The sequence below is a fragment of the Pristis pectinata genome, chromosome 18, assembly GCF_009764475.1.
Source record: "Pristis pectinata isolate sPriPec2 chromosome 18, sPriPec2.1.pri, whole genome shotgun sequence".
NCBI lineage: Eukaryota > Metazoa > Chordata > Chondrichthyes > Rhinopristiformes > Pristidae > Pristis > Pristis pectinata.
The window spans coordinates 39,780,507-39,798,560 of record NC_067422.1 but is presented as its reverse complement, the minus strand read 5'-3'; the positions used below and the strand labels follow the sequence as shown (position 1 = coordinate 39,798,560).

General features: G+C 48.8%; 1 protein-coding gene across 1 annotated transcript in view; it reads left to right on the top strand.

Annotated features, from left to right (window-relative positions):
* Positions 1-531: 531 nt before the first annotated feature.
* The window catches only part of acsf2 (acyl-CoA synthetase family member 2), a 174,991-nt gene continuing 157,468 nt past the window's right edge, over positions 532-18,054 (top strand). The window contains exon 1 of the mRNA XM_052033283.1: positions 532-1,029. Within this exon, the coding sequence (XP_051889243.1) occupies positions 902-1,029 (128 nt within the window). The 5' untranslated portion in view covers positions 532-901. The remainder of the gene's footprint in view (positions 1,030-18,054) is intronic.

Genomic DNA, 18,054 nt, shown 5'->3' with positions numbered 1-18,054 from the left:
ATGAGTCAAACGCAGGTAAGTGGGACTAGCTTGGTGGGCACCTTGCTTGGCATGGACCAGTTGGGCAAAACGGTCTGTTTCCGTGCTGTACGACTTTATATCACAAAGTAAACCAGGAAGCGCAAAATACACAAACACTCCGGACCCCCTGACCCACCCTCCGGACCCTCCGACCCGCCCTCCGGACCCCCTGACCCGCACTCCGAACCCCAACCCCTGACCTACCCTCCAACCCGCACTCCGGACCCGCCGACCCACCCTCCGACCCCCCGACCCACACTCCGGGCCGCCTCTCCGACCCACTGTCTGGATCCCGACTCTGGCTACCCGCTTCCCAGCTCAGCCCGAACGAATGAGCGAGCCGTGCCGAACTATCAGGATTGCCGAACTATCAGGATTGCCGAACTATCAGGATTTCCGGACAATCAGGATTTCCGGACAATCAGGATTTCCGGACAATCAGGTGCCGAACTATTGGAACTTCCCGTCAATATTCCGGATCTCTGCCATTTCCCACGGTCACACCCGGGCTTCACTCCCAGGAGAACCACAGCAGAAGCCGGGCTCTGTCCCTGACCCGCAGCCGCTCCGCCAGCTGACCCCCTCCTCCCCCTCTGTCAGTCCCGGGCTGCCTCTGCCCTGTGGAGCAACCCCTCGGACCGGCTCCGTCCTGCGGTCGGGGCTGGCCGGCTGCAGCGGAGGGCGGACTCTGCAGGTTGGCGGAGGATGCCCCGGTGCCCGGGCTCAGACCCTCCACACCGTCCGCTGTCCGGGGACCGGCCTGCCCCGGCCACCCCCACTCTCTCTCAGGGTATGTGGGCGTGGCGCCCGCCCACTCCCCGCCCGCCTGCTGCCTCCAGTTCTCCGCTGTCCCGGGCTGCGGCGGGTCGCTGCGGGGAAGATGGGCTTCCCGGCGGTGCTGAGGAGCGTGGCGGCGCGGCGCGGCGCGGGTCCCGGGGGCTGGAGCCGGGTCTGGGGCAGGTCAGCGATCGCGCCGAGCCTCAGCGGTGGCGGTGACCGGAGCAACAGGTGAGGGCAGGGGGAACAGGGGCGCCCGGGGCAGAGCAGGGGGTCAGGGGCGCCCGGGGCAGGGGAGGGGAGGGGAGGGTAACAGGTCCGCCCGGGGCAGAGGGTCACAGCCGGCCCGGGGCAAGACTGGCTGGGCTGTGGGCGGTGGTCCGGTTTGCCGTTGGGGCGCCTGCCGTTCTCAAGCTGTTTCTGGCCGTGAGTGATCGCTGCCCGAAGTGCAAATCGTTCTCCAGCCTGCTGGGTCTGCGGACCACCCCCGGGTAGGGCCAGCCTGGTGTGCAAGCAGGAGACTTTGTACAGTGCCGGACTCTCACCAGCTCCCTTCTACCGCCAGCTCCCTTCTACCCCCTCCTCCCTCTCCAAAACTGCCCGGTATCTCCAGCTTGTTGGTGCTTTCAGACAGAACGAAGAGCAGTTGCCCAGCGACAATTGGGGCTTCACATAGACGAGCCAGCGGTGATCGCTGGATACCTGGGCCACAGGAAAATTAGCATCAGATCGATAAGATCCGAGGGTAGGTAAATGGTCAGTGAAACGCTTTTGTTTGCACGCCGGCCATTCCATACATCGAGGAAAGGAAAACGAAACAGAATGCAGGATAAAGTTGTAACAGCTACAGAGAAAGTGCAGTGCAGGTAGATAGTCAGCGAGAAGTGTAGGCAGAGTCCATGGAGGCGAGGCTGGTTTCTGTGATGCGCTGGGCTGTGTCCACAACTCTCTGCAGTTTCTTGTGGTCCCGGGCAGAGCAGTTGCCGTACCAAGCCGTGATGCATCCAGGTCGGATGCTTTTGTAAAATTGGCGAGGGTCATCACATGAAGAAATTTCTCCACAGCCTCCTCCTTATTTTGAAACTGTGCCCCCTGGTCCCCCATGCCTCAGCCAGAGGAAGCCTTTTCAGGATTGTGTATGTTTCAATGAGCTCTGCTCTCATTCTTCTAAACTCCAGTGAATACAGTCTGCTCAATCCCTCGTGGTATGGTAAACACTCCACTCTGGGAAACAGGTGAGTCTTCACTGCATCCTTCTAACACAAGGACATTCAAGGAGGCCAATACGATGCTCAGTTCTCCAGGTGTGGTCTCACCAATGCCCTGTGCAATTGCAGTAAAACATCTCCTCAAGTCCTGTGGTGAGAAAGGCTAACATTCCATTTCTCCTCTGAATCGCCCGCTGGACCCACGTGTTGGCCTTCAGCGCCTCGTGTATGTTGTGGCCTTCCGAACTGAGTCACACGGAGACCGGAACTGTCAATGTAACAGGTCATTATTCAACAAGCTGGCATGCAGAGCAGAGCTGGAGGTAGGGTCTCGCCTTCCCTACCTTCCCCCAGCACCCTACTGCACACACACACTGCCATTTCTTATACCCATTAACATAATTACAGAATGTAATTACAAACATTCCACTCGCACTGTCCACTTCTACACAGAGAGTGGTGGGTGTGTGGAACGCACTGCCGGCAGAGGCTGTGGGGGCAGATACATTAGGGACATATAAGAGACTCTTAGATGGACACATGAATGATAGAAAAATAGGGGGCTATGTGGGAGGGAAGGGTTAGATAGATCTTACAGCAGGATAAAATGTCGGCACAACATTATGGGCTGAAGGGCCTGTAGTGTGCTGTGGTGTTCTATGTTCTATCTCAGCTCCCACCTGTTCATGCAGTCTGCCCTGCAGCCTCAGGACAGACCTCTGCTTGCCTTTACATTACATTGGGTTGAAGGAAGGTCTTCATGCTGTGAAATGATGTCTCACTCCAACCCCAACACTCCCACTTTATCAATTCCTCAACTTCCCCCAACAGTGTACACACCAGGGTCCCTGTGAACATCAACACTACCCAATCTCTCACCATTTAACAAATAATCCTCTTCCCTGTTACTTGTGCCAGACTTTTCCACACTGTATCCCATCTGTCATGTCCAGGTACCCGCTCTGTTGTCTACATTTTACCCCCTCCTTCCTGGTCACAATGCCACCTAGTTTAGTACTGTCGACAAACTTGGAAATATTTGTCCCATCAGCCAAGTCAATGTTACAGATTGTGAACAACCTGGACCCAAGCACTGACCCCTGCGCTACCCACTAGCCGCAGTCTGCCAACCTGCCATGGGTTGGTTTATGCCCACTCTGTGCTTTCTGCCTGATAACCAATTCTCAGTCCATAGCACTCCCAATCCATGCGCTCCATTCTTGATGATCAGCACCTTACATGGATCTTATCAAACATCTTCTGAAAATCCAAACACACCATATCGACTCGTTCTCTTACTTGCTCTAACAGTTAAGGGACTGCAGCGGATTCATGTAACAGTATTTTTCTTTCACAACCCTGTGTTGTTTCTGCTCAGTTCTATTATTTCTTTCCAGATGTTCTGTAACTAGAAGCTTCAATTTAGATTGCAATCCTTTCCCTGCTACTGACGTTAGGCTAACAGGTCGGTAGTTCCCCGTTTTCTCTCTTCCCCCTTTCTTTAATAGTGGAGTCACATTCACCACAGACCAATCCATTCTATTCCAGAATCTGTAGAACTTTGGAAGGTGTAACCAAAGCATCTATTATCTCTAAAGCACGTGGCAGCAGGATTCTGATGAAAGGCAACCTGAAAATAGAATTAATGTTTCTCTGTGCACAGATACCAGCCGATCTGTTGAGAATCCCCTCATTTTGTTGGTTTTATTTTGGATTTCCGGCATCTTCACTGACCTGTTTATGGGACTTGTGGTCCCAGCCAGAGAATTAGGTTATTTTAAGATCTAATCATGTATAATGAGGGAACATTAATTAGTAATCTCACAGTAAAGGATCACCCTGGGAAGGGTGATCATAATATGGTAGAATTTCACATTCACCTTGAGAGTAATACACTTTAATCCAAAACTAGTATCTTAAAGGTAAGAAGAAAATTTGAAAGGAGTAAGTAGATTGGGAAATTAAATTAAAAGGTAAGATGGTAGATAAGCAGACATTTAAAGGAAAAGATCATAAATGTCACAGAATATTCTTTACGGTGAGATATAATGACTCCTTGGGTAAAGTGACACCTCTGTGACAAACTCAAGTTAAGGATGATATGTAAGGGCTTTTACATTTGCAAAAAAACCAGTGGTAGGCCTAAGGGTTGGGAGGATCTTGGAAACCAACAAAGGATATTTGGTAAATTGGTTTATAATTGTCACATGTACTGAGGTACGGTGAAAAACTTTGTTTTGCATGCCATCCATACAGATCATTTCACCACATCAGTACATCGGGGTAGTACAAGGGAAAACAATAACTGAATGCAGAATATAGTGTTACAGTTACAGAGAAAGTGCAGTGCAGGCAGACAATAAGGTGCAAGGGCAGTGACAAGGTAGATTGTGAGGGCAAGCGCCCATCTTATTGAACAAAGGGACGGTTCAATAGTCTTATAACAGCAGGACAGAAGCTGTCCTTGAGCCTGGTGATACGTGCTTTCAGGCTTTTGTATCTTCTGCTTGATAGGAGAGGGGAGAAGAGAGAATGTCCGGGCTGGGTGGCATCTTTGATTATGTTGCCAGCTAGAAGTTTAGCCAGAGTCCATGGAGAAAACATTGATAAGAGGGAGAAAACATAGCATTTGAGTGTAAACTAGCAGCATGTATAAAAACTGATGGTAAAAGTTTCCACAAGTATATAAAGAAGAGGAGAAACTGAAGCAGGGGAATTACTAAAAAATGCAGAATGGCAGTGTTGTTATTTTCCGTTGGTGTTGAAAGCAGGTCACCATTGGGCAAAAGACATGGGAGAACTTGAAACAATTATTAGAGAAGAAGTACTCAGCGAACCGAGGGGAAAACCTGCTGCCAAATCATCGGATCACATGGCTTCCGTCGTCATGTGTCAAAAGGAGTGCTTCAGAGACAGTGGTTGTCACCATACAAAATCCCCTAGACTGTGGAGAGGTTCCAGCAGCTTGGAAAACAGCACCTGTAGCACTGCCGTTCTAGCAAGAAGTGAGTGAGAAAACAGGGAGCTTTAAACCAGTCAGTTGTTGGGAAATGCTGGAATCTATCATTAACGAAATGAGAACAGAGTACAACATGTTTTGGCAGAAAGATCTGGTTTTGACGAAAGGAAAATCACATCCCGCAAAGTTGTTCAAGGTTAGAGTGAGGGCATGACTGGGTGATTAATGAAAGCGTGTCAGCAGATGCAGTATATTTGGAATTCCCAAAAGCCATTTGTAAGGTTAATACACAGTAGGGTTCTGATCCTTGTAGAAGTTCAACTTTCCAGTTTACAAGATAGATGTTTGGTCGTTACATAATCAAGTGACTCTCTTTCTGTCATGACCTTTGCCCTCTACAAAGTCCATTAGACAACACTTAATCTGCTCTGTTACAGATCACCATGTTAGCTGGTAGCTGCTGAGATAAACTGTTACTTCGAGACAAAGTGACAATGTTGCTTCCTCTTCTGACTGTAGCACTAATGTTATACCAGCCACCCTTTATCCCCATGGGTAGCCCGGAGCAAGCACATGATCAGCCACATGTTCAGCTCCTGATTGACAACCTGGCTGTGATCTTCTTTCTCACTGGCTATCAAAACCACGTTCGTTGTTACCATGTCGCATTGGCTGAGGCCTCTAGGCTCCATTGTGAACCATTTGCATTTAGATAAAGTCACCTGTGATGAGGTTTGTCAGTCTCTATAGTGAATTGTGAAGTGGCCTTCAATTGTCAGCACTTTCCACTTCAATAGATTCTGCACTCCTCTGGAGGCAAAATAGAACAGCCCTGTACAAGATTTTCCACAGGCGTTCTCTTCACCTCCTTTTTCTTTTAACCACAGAGAGATCAGAAGACCTGTGGATAATATATTAGCATGGATATAGGATTGGTTAATGACAGAAGTCAAGGAGCAAGGATAATAGATTGTTTTCAAGTTGCCAAGCTATAATCAATGGGGTTACTTTATATACAGTAAGTCAAATGTGCCAAGGTTTATTGGTCTCAACTCCCTTGTGAATTGCTGGGGCTTCAGCTATTTACAGTCTATCCTCATGACTTGGAGGAAAGGGCCAAATCTAACAGGTCAAATTTACTGATAAATAGGAAAGTAGGATGTGTGCAAAATGCAGAAGCTGCAAAGGTTATAGTGAGTTTATGTTACGGGGCAAAAAGATGGCAGGTAGAGTCTAAGGAGGGGAAATGTGAGGATATCCACTGCGGTGGGAAGAATAAAGAAGCAGAGGTGCATTTAAATGGTTCTGTCAAATGCTGGTGTGTGGAGAGATCTCGGTGTACTCAACTGAGAAACACACAAAGTTAGCACACAGTCCATTGAGGACTAAAATGGAAACTTGCACAGGGATACTAAGGTTCTGAAGGAGTACTCTGCATTCGTCTTCACCAGGGCAAGGGGGTGAAGGTAATAGTGAAGGAGGAGGTGGTTGAGACACTGGATATGTTAAAGCTGATCGCTTGGAGATTTTAGAAGATTTGGCTCAACCTAAAGTAGTTAAGTCACCAATACATGATGGGATGAATCCTAGGATTTTGAGGACAGTACAGAAGGAAATCATGGGAGGGCTGACCCTAATCTTTCAGTGCTCTTTGGACACAGGAGTGATGCTGGAGGACTAGAGATTGACAAATGTTACTCACAGAGTGGTACAGCACAGAAACAGGCCCTTCGGCCCACCACGTCCATGCTGACCTTTTTGCCCATCCATACTCATCCCATTTGCCCGCACTAGGACTGCGTCCTGCTCTGCCTTTCTGTCTGAATGTCCCTTAACCATAGAGATTGTATCTGACTCCACCACCACCTCCTCTGGCAGCGTGTTCCAGATATCAACTGCTCTCTGTGTAAAAAAAAAACCTCCCATCAGATCCCCTTTAAAACTCCTTCCCCTCACCTTAAACCCATGCCTTCTTGCTCTTGGAAAAAGTTTTTGACTATTTATTTTATCTATGCCTCTCATAATCTTATAAGCTTCTCACCCCTCAGCCTCCTTCACTCCAGGGAAAGCAATCTCTCCCCATAACTAACATCCTCCAATCCAGGCAACATCTTGGTGAATCTCCTCTGCATTTAAACATAGAACACAGAACACCACAGCACAGTACAGGCCCTTGGGCCTCAATGTTGTGCCGACATCTCATCCTGCTCTATCTAACCCTTCCCTCCCAAAACCGTTGAGGAATGAAGTGAGAATAAGCCTAGCGACTACAGGCCAGTCAGTTAAACTGCAGGGCTTTTAGGTCCAAAACAGGATTAATAGGAGGGAACACTGATCTGTTAAGGACACATTGTGTTTAACCAAGTTGATGGAATTTTTTGATGAAGGTAGCACAGTTGATATGATGTACAAGGACTTCCAGAAAGCTTTCGATGAGGTGCCACTTAACAGCTGAGTTGAATCTCTGGCATAAAAGGAAAAATTGATGGCATAGATACATAGTTGACTAAGTAACAGACAACAGAGGGTGATCGCAGGGATCAGTGTTAGAGCTATTGCTTTTTTAAAATCTATTGTAATGACCTAGACTTGAACGTACAAGCCGCAATCTCTAAATCTGCAGATGACACAAAATTTCCTAGTACTGTGAACCACGAGGAGCAGTGATAATTGCAGCAAGATATGAATAGGTTATAGAACTGGGCAGGTGCGTGGCAGATGGAGTTTAATGTGGAGGAATTAAGATGATGCATTTTGTTAGAATGCGTAGAGGCAAGATAGAATAGAGAAACAAAGTACTGCAGATGCTGGAATCTAGATGAAGAATGCTATGATGCTAGAAAACACTATGATGCTATCCAGCATTGTAGAATAAAGAATACTGTTCCAAACAGGGTGCAGGCACAGAGGGACCTGAAAGAGTGGGTGCATAGATCATTGAAAGTGGAAGGGCAGCTTGAAAAGGTAATTAATGAGGTAGAATCAGAATCAGGTTTATTATCGCTGACATATGTAGTGAAATGTGTTGTTTTGTGGCAGCAGGACAGTGCAGGACATAAAGACATAAAAGTTACTATAAGTTACAAAAATAAACATATAGTGCAAAAATGGAATTACGAGGTAGTGTTCATGGACCGTTCAGAAATCTGATGGCAGAGGGGAAGAAGCTGTTCCTGAAATGTTAAGTGTGGGTCTTCAGGCTCCTGTACCTCCTCCCCGATGGTAGTAACGTGAGGAGGGCATGTCCCAGGTGGTGAGGGTCCTTCGTGATGGATGCCGTCATCTTGAGGCACCGCCTCTTGAAGATGTCCTCGATGGGGTGAGGGTTGTGACCGTGATGGAGCTGGCTGAGTCTACAACCCTCTGCAGCCTCTTGCAATCCTGCACATTGGAGCCTCCATACCAGGCAGTGATGCAACCAGTCAGAATGCTCTCCACCGTACATCTGTAGAAATTTGCAAGAGTATTTGGTGACATACCAAATCTCCTCAAACTCCTAAAGAAGTAGAGCCGCTGGCGTGCCTTCTTTGTGATTGCATCAGTGTGTTGGGCCCAGGACAGATCCTCTGAGATGTTGACGCCCAGGAACTTGAAGCTGCTCACCCTTTCCACCGCTGACCCCTCAGTGAGGACTGGTGTGTGTTTTCCTGACTTCCCCTTCCTGAAGTCCACAATCAGGTCTTGCTGATGTTGAGTGTGAGGTTGTTGTTGTGACACCACTCAACCAGCCAATCTATCTCACTCCTGTACGCCCGCTCATCGCCATCTGAGATTCTGCCAACAACAGTGGTGTCATCAGCGAATTTATAGATGGCGTTTGAGCTGTGCCTAGCCACACAGTCATGAGTGTAGTGAGAGTAGAGCAGTGGGCTAAGCCCACATCCTTGAGATGCACTTATGTTGATTGTCAGCGAGGAGGAGATGTCACTACCGATCCGCACTGACTGTGGTCTCCTGATAAGGAAGTCAAGGATCCAGTTGCAGAGGGAGATACAGAGGCCCAGGTTTTGAAGCTTGTTGATTAGTGCTGAGGGGATGATAGTGTTGAACGCCAAGCTGTAATTGATAAACAGCAGCCTGATGTATGTTTTGCTGTTGTCTAGGTGCTCCAAAGCAGAGTGGAGAGCCAGTGAGATTGTGTCCGCTGTAGACCTGTTGTGGCGGTAGGCAAATTGCAGAGGTCCAGGTCCTTGCTCAGGCAAGAGTTAATTCTAGCCGTGACCAGCCTCTCAAAGCGCTTCATCACAGTAGATGTGAGTGCTACCAGGCAATAGTCATTGAGGCAGCTCACCCTGCTCTTCTTGGGCACTGGTATGATTGCTGCACTTTTGAAGCAGGTGGTAACCTCTGACTGCAGCAGTGCAGCAAAGCCTCCCTGGACCAGACCTTTGCAGTCCTCACCACTGGTGCTGCACTCGTCAGTCTCTGCCTGTGTGTTGGGAGTAGAGGTACAGTCCGGTGATCGGACTTGCCAAAGTGCGGGCGTGGGATGGCACGGTCAGCATTCTTGATGGTGGTGTAACAGTGATCGAGTGTGTTGACTCCTCTGGTTCTGCAGGTGACACGTTGGTGGTAGTTGGTCAGAGGCTTCTTCAAGCTGGCCTGGTTGAAGTCCCCTGCGATGATCGGGACGGCATCAGTGTGCATTGTCTCGTGACTGCTGATCACAGTGCTCAGCTCCTCCAGTGCCAGCCTGACATTTGCCAGGGGTGCAATGTTCACCACTACCAGGATGATGGCAGCAAACTCCCTCGGCTGGTAGATCAGATGACCCCTGACCGCCAGATGTTCCAGGTCGGCAGAGCAGGACTGAGACAGAACCGCCACGTCTGTGCACCATGAAGAGTTAATTACGAAGCAAACGCCACCGCCTCTGCCTTTACCTGACACCGCTCCCTGTTGTCCCTCTGCTACTGCAGTCTTGCTCTGAGGTCTTCAGTTTTATTTTCCAGAGACTGTACATTAGCCACGAGGATGGTAGGAAGGGGAGGTCTTAGGACCCTGTGTTTCAGTTTGACCTGCCGCCCTGCCCTGTAGCCACATTTCCTGAGGCAGTGGAGAGGTTCCCTGAGCTTCGAGCCGTTGCACCAACTCCCGGGGTGGTCTGGGGTCCCGAGTCTGTCAGGTCTGAAGATCACCAGTCTTATTTAAATGACAAAACAATGCAGCTGGCTGCAGATCTCAGCTGTAGTACACACAATGTTGGGCTTTATCATTAGAGTATACTTGGTACTTAATATATTTTTCATCTTCTAACTGAGAAGAGACCATTCAACTGATTTAGGCTCTGCTGTCCCTCAGAGCAAGCCCAGCAATCCCATTCCCCCATTTATTTCCATAGAAAATAAAAGCAGGGGAAGTCAGCATGAAGCACCTGCTCACCTCAGTGAGCCTGCTTCTGGTCACCTCATTATCGGAAGGATGTGAAGGCATTGGGGAGGATCCCGCAGAGATTTACAAGGGTGGCTTCTGGGGTGAAGGGCTATGGTCACAAGGATATGTTCGGGAGACTGTTTTCTTTCTTTCGAGAGGACAGATTTGATAGATGTTATATGAAATCATCATTTAGGGTCTGGAGGAGGCTTTGGTCAGAACTGGATGTCACCCAGATAAAGCAGTGGGAAGGAGACTTAAGACTGACATGAGGAAGAACTCCTTGCAAAGTGTGTATTGGGAATGTGAACGCACTGGGAGGGTCAGGTTCCATTGTGACCTTCGATAGGGAATTAGATATGCTAGAGAAAAGCTTGCAAGGCTGTAGCAATGCTGGGGAGTCTTCAATGGAAGGAAAAAAAACATCTGAAATATGGGCCATAACCCCTAAAATATGGGTAGATATCCTAAAATTGAACTGATCGTCACCCAAGAGCTTTGGTCACATTCATTCCCAGGTGTCTGCTCACTTGCATTGTGGGTCAGCACCTGTTTTGCAGGGGTGGACATCTATAAACGACTTCTGTTCAGGACCCCATGGATGGAGTGGGTTTGCCTAGTTCACTGGTAAAAGCAAACTGTCCTCGTGCTTTTCTGCAGAACCTGAGCTTGAATTGCTCCTGTGAATGAGATTTGATTCAGGATTTTGGGGTCCAAAGTAAATTAGTTTTGTTATCAGTTAACTAGTTAACCCAAGCTGCCTATTGCTTTTTACATTAAACTCTTTTTCAGTTGTTCCCAGACATTGTGACAACATGTTTTGACTTGTTTATTGGCCCTGATCCAGCTGTCCCTGATACCTCAGGAAGCAGGTTAACGAGTTTCTTCTGTTCTCCACTCCTTGGTACTTTGACCCTTCTCTGTGAGCTCAGCTCTTACTGGGTTATGTCTAAAATTGGCTGCATTTCTTTCCGCACCCTTCCTAACAATGTGTAACTTTTGTTTACATGCTCCCATACACAGAAGGATATCATTGAGTCACTGCGCAATCCCACGCACCACTAATTATCCCTGTAACCCATTCCCATTCATTCCCCCCAGACACTGGGAGAGCTCCACCCTTTCGTGGGCTATCAGTGTGTGCAGAGACATCGGATCAGGAGTAGGATGGAAGATGCCTCTCCATCAGAAAACATTTGAATGGTTCCACTCCTGAATACAGGCTTCCTGATACAACGGCCTCCTGCAGCGTCCCATCTCACGTGGCAGAACCGACCCCAACAATGCCCAGAGCAGCAGCTCCTGCCCCCACCAACCCCCCCCCCCCCAACCACCCCCCCCCCACCCCCCCCCCAAGCCGGACTCATCAGTTGCTCAGGTGCGCTGTAGTCCAGCTGGGTCCCGAGCACTTCAGTCTCTCCGCACCTTCCCACAGACAGTGCAGGAGGTTTCAAACGTTCCCCTGACGATCGCTTTGAGGTGAAGCTGAGACAGAGGGGAGATTACCGAGCCAGTCACAGGCAATAATGGAGCTGTGACAATGTAACAAACAGCGGGAGGGGTACTGTATGAGGTGGGATACGGGAACCAGGAGCAGGGATCACCAGATAGCCTCTCGAGCTGCTCCGCATTGAAGATCATGATCTCAACTCCGTTTTCCCTTCCGACCCCGTTCCTCTCTGTTCCCCCGATCTCTCTCAGTGACTCTGCACCCACATCTCCTGGGATTCAGAATTCCAGAGACTCAAGACCCTCAAAGAGAATAAATTCCTTCTCATGTGTCATTTGTGATCCCTTGTACTAAGGGGGAATGTCCTCACACTGTCTATCGTATCAAGCAGAATCTCTCATTTTTCTAAACTCCAGGGTATGGGGAAACTTTGCTCAGCTTTTCCTCACCCCAGGAATCAAGTCTGTGAATTTGAGACATCTTTCTTTAAAGAAACTGCATGGAGGATGTCGAGGTTTTAGAGAGGGTGCAGAGGAGGTTTACTAGGATGCTGCCTGGATTAGAGGGCATGTGCTATCACGAGAGGCTGGACAAACTTGGGCTCTTTTCTCTGGAGCGGCGGAGGCTGAGGGGTGATCAGTTGGAAGTGTATAAAATTATGAGGGGCATAGATGGGGTGGACAAGCAATATCTTTTTCCCATTATTGAGCGATCCAACACCAGAGGGCATGCATTTAAGGTGAGAGGGGGTAGGTTCAGAACAGACGTGAGGGGTACGCTTTTTACTGAGAGAGTGGTGGATGCCTGGGATGCGTTGCCTGATAGGGTGGTGGAGGCAAATTCATTGGGGGCTGTTAAGAGGGGCTTGGATGGGCACATGAATGAGAGGAAAATGAAGGGATATGGGCTTTCTGTAGGTAGGAGGGATTAGCTATGTCAGCACAACATTGTGGGCTGAAGGGCCTGTTCTGTGCTGTACTGTTCTATGTTCTATGAATGGTCTCACCAAAGCCCGTTGTGTTACGTCAAGCCTCCAGTATTCTTGCTTTCCACCTGCATTTACCATAAAGTCCAAATTGCCGTTTACCTTTTGAACCTCTGATTCTACTGATAGAATCATTGAATGGCGGCAGCATTAGAAGCTGGTCAGCTCATCCTGTGCACCCCAGCTCTCCACCAGAGCAACTCAGAATAGTTGAAACTGAATAGCCTGACTTACCAGATGTAACATGATGAGACCTCACCCCGTAAGTTCACCCCCTGCACAATCCCAAACAGGTGAGGGCCCCAACTGACGGTGATCTTTCGGAATAAAAAGTAGCCGAACTTAAAAATTTTCAGAGAATTTGGTGAGTAATTAAGTACTGTGCAGAATGGGGAAAAGACCGAACATCACTGGGAGAAAATGTATGCTGATGAAACAAATAGGTGGGCACAGGACTGAAAAACAAAGGCTCTATGGGGGAATGTGCAACATCAGCCTGGCATCATCTCCCTTTCCCTCTTCTCCCTCCTCTCCCTCTGCCTCCTCTCCCTCTGCCTCCCCTCCCAGTCCCTCCCCTCCCTCCCGCTCCCCTCTCTGTCCCTCCCAGTCCCTCTCCCTCCTCTCCCGGTCCCTCCCTCTCCCAGTCCCTCCCCTCCCAATCCCTCCCACTCCCTCCCCTCTCTCTCCCTCCCCTCCCACTCCCCACAGGGGAGGGAGTGAACTTCTCATTCTGCTGCAGTCCCAAACTCCTTTAGCCAAAGAGCTGCAGGAAGATGTCCACGTCGGTGTAGTGCTGGGTTCACACTGAGGCCAGAATGGTGAGGGAGGTTTCCATTCAGAAAGGACATTGGTGAGCCATTCCACCCAGGCTTCCTGCACAAGTCTGTCTGGAGAGCCAAGTGTAAACCCAATCACTGTCTCTTTGGAGAGCTAGTTTTGCAGGTCAGCTATTTGTTCACGGAAATATTAGCCCTCTGCATTGTGTTAGAAGGAGTAAAGTGTTTGTAACATGATCTCAACCTATGTAGGTGCCACCACCTCTATCACATGGTATGAATGTCCAACCAGGCAGAGGAGGATGCTTAATAACATTTACGTCAGGATGTGCCAATGCAACTGGCAGGTAAAGTAGCCAACACTCTATCCGACCCTGTGGAAGCGGCCAGCCTCCCATTCCTAGGCACCAGGCTCCTGGCAGCCTGTTCACAGAGCAACCTCACTCCCCACTAACCTTTCCTGTAATCTATTCTCCCCACATTCCCATCAACTCAGCGGTTCAGGCAGCATCTGTGGAGGCAGGCACGGCAGTGTAGGGGGCAGGCACAGCAGTGTAGGGGGCAGGCACGGCAGTGCAACGGTTAGCATAACGCTTTATGGTGCCAGTGACCCGGCTTCAATTCCGGCCGCTGTCTGTGAGGAGTTTGTACGTTCTCCCTGTGTCTGCGTGGGTTTCGTCCGGGTGCTCCAGTTTCCTCCCACATTCCAAAGACGTATGGGTTAGGAAGTTGTGGGTGTGCTATGTTGGCACCGGAAGCGTGGCGACACTTGCGGGCTGCCCCCAGAACACTCTACGCAAAAGATGTATTTCACTGTGTGTTTCGATGTACATGTGACTAATAAAGAAATCTTATCTTAAAGGGATAGTTGACGTTTTGGGATAAGATTGTAAAAGTGAGATAGGGAGAGTTCAGGGCTGGCATGTTCCTGTTATTGGTGAAAGGCAAAGCTGGCAGGATTAGGGAACTCTGGTTGATGAGGGATATCGTGGCTCTGGCCAGGATAAAGGAGAAGGCATGTATCAGGTATAGGAGTGAATCCCTTGAGGGATATAGGAATAGACGAGAGGGAAAGCTGGAGGGCAAAAAGAGGACACGAGATAGCTTTGGCAGATAAAGGAGATTCAATAAGTATATTAAGAGCAAAATGGTAACAAAGGAGAGAATATGTCCCCTCGAGGATCAGTGTGGTCATCTATGTGTGGAGCCACAGGAGATGGGTGAGGTCTTAGATGAATATTTCTCGTCTGTATTTACTGCGCAGAAGGTCATGGAAGCTCAGGAATTCAGGGAAGAGAACAGGGATGTCTTGAAACACATCAACATTACAAAAGAGGAGAGGCTGGCAGTCTTAAAGCGCATAAAGGTAGATAAATCCCCGGGGCCTGACCAAGTCTATCCTGGTACATTGTGGGAAGCCAGGGAAGAAATTACTTAGTTCCCAGCAGAGATGTTTGTATCATCGTCAGCCATCGTGGGGTAGCGGAAGACTGGAAAGTGGCTAATGTTGTGCCTTTGTTTAAGAAGGGCTGCACGGACAAGCCAAGGAGCTACAGGCTGGCAAGCCTGACGTCAGCCAACAGTGGGACAGTTACTGGAGGAGATTCTGAGAGACAGGATCTACCTGCATTTGGAAAGGAAAGTATTGATAACGGACAGTCAGCATGGATTTGTGTGTGGGAATCATTTCTCATGAATTTGAGTTTTTTTTTTGTAGAAATGACCAAGAAAATTGACAAGGGCAGTACTGTTAAACCATAAAACCATAGAAACATACAGCACAAAACAGGCCCTTCGGCCCACCATGTTGTGCCGTCCATCAAACCACTCTCACACTATCTAACCCCTTCCTCCCACATATCCCTCTATCTCACATTCCTCCATATGCCTATCCAACAAACTCTTGAACCTGTCCAATGTATCTGCCTCCACCACCACCCCAAGCAGTGCATTCCATGCACCAACCACTCTCTGGGTGAAAAACCTCCCCCTGACATCTCCTCTGAACCTCCCACCCATAACCTTAAAGCCATGCCCTCTCGTCTTGAGCATTGGTGCCCTGGGAAGGAGGCGCTGGCTGTCTACTCTATCTATTCCTCTCAATATTTTATATACCTCTATCATGTCTCCTCTCATCCTCCTCCTTTCCAGTGAATAAAGCCCTAGCACCTTAAGCCTCTCCTCATATTCCATATGCTCTAATCCAGGCAGCATCCTGGTAAATCTCCTCTGCACCCTCTCCAACGCCTCCACATCCTTCCTATAATGTGGCGACCAGAACTGAACACAGTACTCTAGGTGTGGTCTAACTAGAGTTTTGTAGAGCTGCATCATCACCTCGCAGCTCTTAAACTCAATCCCACGACTTATGAAAGCCAACATCCCATTGGCCTTCTTAACTGCTCTTTTCACCTGTGAGGCAACTTTCAGTGAACTGTGAATATGAACCCCCAGATCCCTCTGCTCCTCCACACTGCCAAGTACCTTGCCATTCACCCCGCACTCTGCCCTGGAGTTTGTCCTTCCAAAGTGTACCACCTCACACTTCTCCGGATTGAACTCCATCTGCCACTTGTCAGCCCAGCTCTGCATCCTATCAATATCCCTCTGTAAGCTCTGACAGCCCTCCACACTATTCACAACACTGCCTATCTTAGTGTCGTCCGCAAACTTACTAACCCAGCCCTCCACTCCCTCATCTAAGTTATCTATAAATATCACAAGTAGTAGAGGTCCCAGAACCGATCCCCGCGGGACACCACTAGTCACTGCCCTCCAATCCAAATGCACTCCCTCCACCACAACCTTCTGCTTTCTACAGGCAAGCCAATTCCTAATCCACACAGCCAAGCTTCCCTGGATCCCTTGGCCTCTGACCTTCTGAAGAAGACTACCATGAGGAACCTTATCAAACGCCTTACTAAAATCCATTTAGACCACATCCACCGCACTACCCTCATCAATCTTCCTGGTCACCTCCTCAAAGAACTCTATCAGGCTTGTGAGGCAAGATCTTCCCTTCACAAAGCCATGCTGGCTGTCCCTAATCAGTCCATGATTCTCCAGGTGTTCATAGATCCTATCCCTTAGAATCCTTTCTAACAGCTTACCCACCACAGACATAAGGCTCACTGGTCTGTAATTCCCTGGACTATCCCTACTACCTTTTTTGAACAAGGGGACAACATTTGCCACCCTCCAATCCTCCGGCACCATCCCCGTGGACAACGAGGACTCAAAGATCCTTACCAGCGGTTCAACAATCTCCTCCCTCACCTCTCGAAGCAGCCTGGGGAAAATCCCATCAGGACCTGGAGATTTATCCATCTTGATATTACTTAACAACTTCAACACATCCTCTCTCTTGATATCTACAACCTCGAGAACATTACCCTCACCAGCACCCCCTTCCGCGTGGTCAAGACTCCTCTCCTCGGTGAATACCGAAGAGAAGTACTCATTGAGAACTTCTCCCACTTCCGCCGCCTCCAGGCACATTCTCCCACCTTTGTCTTTAATCGGACCTACCTTTATCCTAGCCATCCTCCTACCCTTCACGTACGTGAAAAAGGCCTTGGGATTTTCCTTAACCCTACTAGCCAAAGCCTTTTCATGTCCCCTTCTAGCTCTCCTCAGCCCTTTCTTAAGTTCCTTCCTTGCTACTCTATATTCCTCACGGGCCCTGTCTGAACCATGCTGCTTATACCTTATGTATGTTGCCTTCTTCTCCCTAACTAGTCGTTCCACCTCTCTCGTCACCCACGGTTCCTTCACCCTGCCATTCCTTCTCTGCCTCACCGGGACATATTTATCCCTAACATCCTGCATAAGATCCTTGAATATCGACCACATCCCCATGGTACATTTCCCTTCAAAAAGGACATCCCAATTTACACTCCCAAGTTCTCTCCTTATAGCCTCATAGTTAGCCCTTCCCCAATTAAATATCTTCTTGTCCTCTCTGCACCTGTCCCTGTCCATGACAATTTTAAAGGTTATGGAGCAATGGTCACTGTCCCCCAAATGCTCACCCACCAATAGATCCTTCACCCGTCCCGGTTCATTTCCTAAAACTAGATCTAACATGGCATTCCCTCTAGTCGGCCTGTCGACATACTGCGTCAGGAATCCCTCCTGGACACACAACAAATTCCGTCCCATCCAAACCTTTGACACTAAGCAGGTTCCAGTCTATATTTGGGAAGTTGAAGTCTCCCATTTATTTTTTCTTCTCTCCAAACACTGCCTGCCAATCTGCTCCTCTATATCTCTACTGCTACCAGGGGGCCTATAGAATACTCCTAGTAGAGTAACTGCTCCTTTCTTGTTCCTAACTTCCACCCATACTGACTCTGGAAATGATCCTTCTACAACATCCATCCTTTCCACAGCCGTAACAGTGTCCCTGACCAGAATCGCCACCCCTCCTCTTCTTCTCCCCCCCCCCCTCCCTATCCCTCTTAAAACACCGAAAACCAGGAATATTCAATATCCACTCCTGCCCT